The 7,587-nt window shown below is 41.4% G+C and overlaps 1 protein-coding gene across 1 annotated transcript; it reads left to right on the forward strand.

Moving 5' to 3' along the window:
* The first annotated feature begins 1,152 nt into the window (after nt 1–1,152).
* Nucleotides 1,153–3,755, forward strand: LOC113009247 (malonyl CoA:ACP acyltransferase (mitochondrial)). The gene is made up of 5 exons (XM_026147447.1): nt 1,153–1,783; nt 2,314–2,401; nt 2,504–2,721; nt 2,858–2,995; nt 3,407–3,755. Exons 1-5 carry the CDS (start codon nt 1,229–1,231, stop codon nt 3,677–3,679), a joined length of 1,272 nt encoding a protein of 423 aa, XP_026003232.1. The 5' UTR covers nt 1,153–1,228; the 3' UTR covers nt 3,680–3,755.
* The last annotated feature ends 3,832 nt before the right edge of the window (nt 3,756–7,587 follow it).

Raw genomic sequence — 7,587 nt, forward strand, 5'->3', positions numbered from 1 at the left:
ATGATAATTCCAGTGAGCCAAGCGATCACACTGATTTTCTGCAAAATTTTCTTTTTGAGAGGCATTCGGCTGGGCAGGGGGTATAACACATCTGCAATGCAGCAACATCTGCTCTCTGGGCCTGTGTGAGAGTGTTATCTCAATGGCGGGAATGAGGATGTTGGAATTTGGCATCTCAGGCACCAACTCATCTCTTTCCTTAACCGGGCTCACCAGAGATTGGTTTCAGCCTCTCTCCATGCTTTAAGGAGGTTGAGTTGATAAATCTGACTGGCCCCTCCCCTGTCTGACCGTATCTCTTCATAGTCAACACCAATGTTCTCACCGTGTGACCATGAACGGTCCTTACCACTTGGCAAGTAATTTCGAGCTAGAAGAAGGGAGTAAGACAAGAATTTTATGTCCCTGTTAAAATACAATTACATTTTATCAAATATCACTAAGCAGTCCTTACCTTTAAATACAGCCTGGTTTCTTTCTCTTTCTTTCTATACTCTGAGTGAAGTTAGCTCTCATTCTTTCTCCTCCTGTGAAATACAGCAAGTGGAGCTTTAGCTAGCAACACACTGTGACACAGTTAGTGTTTGTTGAGGTGATAGAAATGCTGCATTTCAAATTACCTGACACAACATTTTACTCCCTTTTATGTTCACTCCTTTTTTTCTGAAGTACCGCAAATTATTGGCTCGTGGGGTTGTTCTGGTGTTGTGCTAAAAATAAATGAATCAAAACTACGGTACACGGTTTGCTCTTTCATCTCTTTTTATGCGACATCCTCTACTGATTAAAACGCGACTGCCTTTCATGTGTCACTGTTTAGGCTCAAATCTCATTGTTTGAAGGCCTGCAGTGACGTGAAATATTAACTTCCCCCAATGGGTTAAACCCAAAGTAACGAGTTTGTTTTGAAAATATACGGAGTGGAAACTACAGATATTTGTTTAAAAACGTAGGGAGTAAAAATTAAGTACAGCAAGGAAGGTTTTTTTTTACTTTTTTACTTCCTACCTGTGGAGCCAATTAAGCTAAATTTAAGAAGCGCATGTCTGTGTATACTTAAAAGCTCTTATAGTTATTTTCACTTTGTAGTAAATTTTGTATGACATGACATACTTTGACCTGAGGTGGCGCTGCAGCGTGAAAGAGCCTGAACGTCAACCGGAAGAAGACGAGAATAAACTCCGTATAAACAACATGGCGTCTCCCTGTGAAGTGTCATGCCGAGCAGATGTCAGAGTTGAGTTCAAGCAAAGTTGACTCTTTCGGTGATTACAGTTTGTCCGGGCGGGCTGTGCGTCTTATTTCATCCGCAGACACGTCGTTGGATGAGGAACAGCTCATGTTGGCATCAGTGGCAGTCAGGATGGCAGCATCTTCCAGAGGGAAGGTCAGGTCGCTGGTCTCTCTGAGCAGGACGCTGTCCACCAACAAGCCCGGTTCCACGGCTGGAGATTACCCTCCTCCGGCTGAAGCCCCCGCTTCTCCCCCGAACAGCGAGCCAGCCGCGGCGCCTCAGCGGAGACCCAAAAAAGACCCCAGCGGCTGCTCCGTGCTCCTCTTCCCCGGTCAGGGCAGCCAGTTTGTGGGCATGGGCAGAGGACTTTTAAAATACCCCAACGTTAAAGAAATGTTCACCGTAGCCCAGAAGATCCTGGGTTACGACCTGCTGTCTCTGTGTCTGGAGGGCCCCGAGGACGAGCTGCAGAAAACGGTTCACTGTCAGCCGGCGGTGTTTGTCACCTCCCTGGCTGCTGTGGAGAGACTCAACCAAGAAAACCCCAAAGTAAGTGCCAGATAAATGTCTGGAAAAAGGACAATAACTGCAGGTCCTGCCTTCTTAAATGTGGCCATTTTATCTTTTTTTTTTTAATACTGCTACAGTAATATTAATTTATATTTAAAATGTGCGCACATTATGTATGAAGGTGTGGATGAATGATGCTTGTTGTAAGAAAGCATTTTGAGTGCCCAGTAGAAGAGCATCTTTCAAATGCAAAGTTTCTCATTTCAACTTTAATTACTGCACCTGATTAAGGCGGCAGAGTAAATAAGGCTTCCAACAGTGGTTATTTCTTATTATCACATCTTGTTTTTATTGTTTTTATCAGTAGATTGTTGTTTCACTCCCACCAAAAACATCACCGTAAATAATCTTCTGATTCTGAATGACCATTTAAAAAAATAAACAAATTGTTCTGAGTTAATTTCAGTTACGGATGTATCAGTGACATAAATGATATATCGGTCATAATCGGGAGGCTGTTACATTTTTATTTTTTTATTTTTTTTTGACTTGTTTCCTGCTGTACACAGGCCATTGAGATGTGTGTCGCTGCTGCAGGTTTCAGTGTCGGAGAATTTGCTGCTCTTGTCTTTTCTGGGGCGATGAACTTTGCAGAAGGTAGAAAGATTTCTTTTTTGGGGTTTTTTTGTGCACTTGTAAAAGGTGTTTTAATCACAACTTTGGTTAATATTCTGTATTTACTCCTTATGCATCTTCTAGCTTTGTATGCAGTGAAGGTGCGAGCGGAGACTATGCAGAAGGCCTCAGAACTGGTTCCCAGTGGGATGCTGTCAGTCATTGGTAGACCTCAGGCTCAGTATAATTATGCCTGTCTGCAGGCAAAAGAGCACTGCAAGAGTCTGGGGATGGAGAATCCTGTGTGCTCTGTGGCCAACTACCTGTTTCCAGATGGCAGGGTTATTGCAGGGCACCAGCAGGTAATGCATTCATATATTCTTGCTGCTTTAATATACCGTGAATCTATTGTGTTCTCTTTTCTGTCTTTTCTCTCAACCATCAAAAAAGTTGTTAGAGCTGCTCTTGTCATTTCTGCTGTCTTCTTTGACTTCTCAGGCTCTGGATTTCCTCCAGGAAAACTCTCGGCGCCTAAAGTTCATGCGGACCAAAACTCTCCCAGTCAGTGGTGCGTTCCATACTGAGCTGATGGCATCGGCTACTGAACCCCTCAGAGAGGTGCTCCGGCAGGTGGAGGTCAGTCAGCCACTTTATCCAAAAGGGATTAACATATTTTCTGAAACATGCATTCAATTACTCTGTAAAGCTACACCAGTCCTCATTTTTTTAAGATAACCCATCCTATTCAGTCTGACTCGGAAAGTTAAATGGAAAGTATACCCAAGATTTTACATCTGGTCCTTAGCAGGTCTTAAAATTAAGTAAATACAAGCACATATGAGCTGCAAAACAACATATAACACAGTGTCATTTATTTAATTAAAAAATAAGCCTAAATAAGCAACACTGTAAAGAAGATTTGGCATGTTAGGGACTGATAAAGTCAGGGTCCATGTGTTGTTCATCTGACATTGTATTTAAATCATTTTTGAGCCTCCTAACCACAAGTTCCATGTGCGATTTCCTATTCGTCCCCTTCCCGTCCAGGTACGACGTCCTGAGATCAGCGTCTACTCCAACGTAGATGGAAAACGTTACATGAACGAGAGCCACGTGCGCAGGCAGCTTGTTAAGCAGCTGGTGTCACCAGTGAAATGGGAGCAGACCCTGCACGAGATCTACGAGAGGACGCAAGGACAGCATTTCCCACACACCTACGAGGTCGGACCCGGAAGGCAGCTGGGCGCCACGCTTCAGAAGTGCAACAGGAAGGCATACCAAACGTACGCCCATGTGGAAGTCACCGCATATGAAGACTGATAAAGCTCATGTGGTTGCTTCTTGTCTTTATACAAGTGTGTAATTAAAGATTTTTGTAATTTCTTTTTTTAATTTACAATGTTGTCACATTTTTGTCATTAAGAAGTTTATTTGGCGTCACATGAAAAAGCAGTTTCAAATCTTGAACAGAAAGTCCAGCTCCCTTCATTGTACACTAAGCAATGCTACATATCATTTGAAAAAATTTTGGCCTCTTAAACCAGTAAGAAACAAATCTGGATACAAAAGACTGCAAGCCAGCAACAGTCCAGTCAACATGTTTTCTGACATGAATCAACATGTCACTGCTACAATAAACTGGCCAACTCCTTAGGCAAGGCTAGATTTCCTTTAAACAATTTACTCCCAACTAATTTTACATTATACTTTTTTTTTCTTCTCTTTTGAGAGAAGAGGTTGTCGTCCTCACTTTCAACTTCAATACCGCTCAATAAAAACAGTTATTTAAAAAAAAGGGAAAAGTCAAAGTAAACAGCAAGAGAAAACAGCAGTAATTCTCACTCGATAGCAAACATATTTTGACAAACATGGCTGAGAAGACCTGCTCGTGGCCCTCTTAAGCTTTCTGCTCCGTCCATAGTGCACTGAAAATGGTCACCATGGCCACCAGTGCCACAGTAACAAGTGCTCCTCTGTTCCACCCAGTGCAGGTTACTGGGTTAAAGTTGGATGCCTGTAAAATGAGACATAATGAGAAAAAGTGGGCTGTTTTGGATAGATGTACCAAATTATATTTAATATAACACGACCACACAACAGTCAACAATGCAACAAAGCAAGACTGCTCAAATCCACCTATTTTGACTATTTTGGCTCTATTATTTTTATTTTTTTATGTTTAAATTGAGTTTCTCCTTGTTTTATGTATAGGTTCTTATCTAAAAATCATATTTATATTGGGGTTCAAATTGAGAAAGTAGTTCACAGATGGGATCCACTTTAAAATCTTTGATTCTTTATTAAACTGTCTGCCAATTAAACGTTTTTGCAGGTTATGCATCTGTTGACTTTGCTGACACAACCTCCAAAGGAATTAAACCAGGAAGCTTTGCTTGTTTGGCACATGTGTAAACCTCTACACTTTGGAGTCATTGGATAAACCCGCTGCTGTAAATGGAAAGATATCTCTTTTCCTTGGAATACAAAGCCTTAATGCAAACACTAAGAGCAATGAACCTTTATGCATACGTATAATGCAGAGATGCGTTAAAGAGAAGAGTTACCCAAGCTGTCAAGGCCTCAACTCTGAGGATCCCCTGCCCAGGTGCAGTGCTCACTAACCAGGTCTTCATTGCAGCAGACAAACCCCGAAAAGTTCCTAACTGATTGTGAATATCCCTATGAGGAAGCAGTGAGAAGTTAGAACCAATCACACAAATGTAATAGTTTGATAAGTGAAATAAAATAAGAGGGAAAATTTTTTTTTTTTTACCTATAGATGGTCCGAGTCAGTGCCTGGGCAGGTCTCAGGAGGTTTAAGGGAGTCGGAAGCTGGTTTGGCATTCTGCTGGCATACTCTCGGTCTAGCTGGTCACCGATTAAAGCCAACTGGCGGCCACAGGCCCGTGCAACCCTGTCACTGATCCTGAGGGAGGAAAAGGCAGGTGTGTTTAGAATCCATCATAAATATGGGGAACTCAATAAAAATCTCTTTTTTATAAAGTTGTTTTTGCCCAAGGCACAAGCCCGAGCTGTGTGTTTGTTTTTGGTATTAATAGTCGAACTGGGGCAAGGGCGGGACTATACAGTACCTCAGGGTGCCAGGGTCCACCTCACTAGGTCCAGCCTGGAGGGCGATGACACGACTTGGGCGTCTTGTTTGTTCCACCATTTTGTTTTCTGAGAACATATATGCAAATTGTTCATATCGTGCAGCAGACTGCTAAGAACATCAACAGGACAGACAATGGCTCCACAGCCTGAAAGTGTCTGTGTGTTATCTTTGCTCAGGCTCCCAACGGTCAATAACAGGCTGTGTAAATACTGGCTCATGTGACCAGGATAGGTGTGGACTGGGTTACTAGGCTGAAAGAAAAAAACAGCTCCAGAGATAACATCATCTCTTGGCTCAAGTCCAACCTTTGTGCTGTACTTTCTTTTTAAACTGCAGCAAAAATGCATTGCAATGCTTTCATGTTTACGACCAACTTACGACAACTCAAGACGTAACACTTTACATTCAATTTGCCTTTTTCACTGAATTTTTTGTTTTTGTCTTAAAGTCCAGCTTAAAACAGGTTTATAATCTCCCAGGTACACCTGTCTTGAGATCAGTTCCTGTTGCACCTGCAATCCTGCCATTTAATGCAAATGCTGAATTTCCATAACTCAAATTAACCAAACTGCCATTTTACTCTCACAGAGAAGGATAGAAAAACACCACCGGGTCAGAAGAATCAGATCACAAGCTTTAAATACTATAAATCTTGACAAATCAAGAACTGGTTTTCCCTGGATTTAATTGCAACGTCTTTATTTTTACAAACCCTTTTTCTTTTGGCAAAACATCAGCAAACTGAAGCCTTAAACGTGGAAACATAAACACCACCATTAAAACGACAGGCAGCCATCAGGTAGAAGCCATATTGCCACAACAAAGTGCGGAGTCATTGCTCTCAGCAAACAAAGGTCGTTTTGAAGATCACACATATTGAATTAGATAAACAATAAACAGGTATTAAACCATTTAAAGACTTAAATTAGTGTATTGTATCATGTTTGAGCAGTATAATATTAGATATTAGTCGAGTATGAATATCCCAACCCTGAGAAGTAAACAGGTGCACACTCTCGTTCTCTCTCTCACACACACACAAAAAAGGAAATTAAAAACTACCTTTTTATGTTGATTAAGTGGACGCCGCCCTGAGATAAAAGCAAACAAATTAAAAATAAACATTGTAATGTTAAAAATTGCTGGAAAATACTGAATAAAAGCATAATTTCGAAGTGTTTTCTTCCTCTACTTACAGCAGCGCCCTTTAATCTCGACGCTCTCAGGTAACTGCTGCCGCTAATGACAGGACACACCTTTATCTATCACCGCTGGGGCTTCCGCCGACAGTGAACACCAGGGGGCCACCTGTAAGATGCATTCTGGTAATGTTTGCAGGGTTATTATTAATAACCACAGCTTAAAATTACTCTGCGAGGTGCGCGGTTGGGCTGGGGTAGGCTCCAGGCTGGGTTATTTACAGGTCCAAGAGGGTTTCTGAAGTCCGGAATGGAAACCAAGCTCACAGAGGAGCAACTTCTAGGAAAGAGGACAAGGTGACGTTAGCGAGGTAGGACAGGTGAAGTTCAAGCAGACAAACACGAAGCCTAAACTGCATGACTGCACCAAGCCTGTCGTCCAGGCATCTGGAAATCCACATTCCAGCCATAATCCATTTTCTTTCGTTTTAAAACAAATTAAATTATTTTAATTAGTTATAAATTAATTTAATGCTATTGTTACACTAATTCTATCTACATTTGTGATGTTATTAGTCATACAGTTTCATGTGTTTTCTTTTTTTTCGCAACCGTGTAGCAGGTTGCATATTACTAAACCTACACTTTCTCATACGTTAGAGTAAGAGCATGCCTGTGTTGCCTGTCTGGTGAGCCACAGGCAAACAGGCAAAAGCTGTGTATTATTGGCATAAAGTTAGGTCTGTTATATGCAACTTTATCATCTCTGAAATGGGGTGGTGATGGGTTTGTGGTGATTCGTAGAAAAAGATTTATAATCTATGAACGGAGCTACTGATTCCACTTTTTGCTGAAAACAAGTAAGCAGCTGATAGCTGAATGAATATCAGCAGTTTTGAAGTCCTGAATTTTTAAATCGGACATGTAATTGAGTCAAACACATCAAAATGGTTGTCTTTTATGCTTATATTCCA

This window comes from Astatotilapia calliptera, chromosome 17 (genome assembly GCF_900246225.1).
Source record: "Astatotilapia calliptera chromosome 17, fAstCal1.2, whole genome shotgun sequence".
Classification (NCBI taxonomy): Eukaryota; Metazoa; Chordata; class Actinopteri; order Cichliformes; family Cichlidae; genus Astatotilapia; species Astatotilapia calliptera.

Excerpts from the sequence above, each read along its gene's own strand:
- LOC113009247 (XM_026147447.1), top strand. The coding sequence starts at position 1,229 with ATGTCAGAGTTGAGTTCAAGCAAAGTTGACTCTTTCGGTGATTACAGT. Across the intron at positions 1,784-2,313 it reads TCAACCAAGAAAACCCCAAA|GCCATTGAGATGTGTGTCGC; the intron begins GTAAGTGCCAGA and ends TGCTGTACACAG. Across the intron at positions 2,402-2,503 it reads GGCGATGAACTTTGCAGAAG|CTTTGTATGCAGTGAAGGTG; the intron begins GTAGAAAGATTT and ends TGCATCTTCTAG.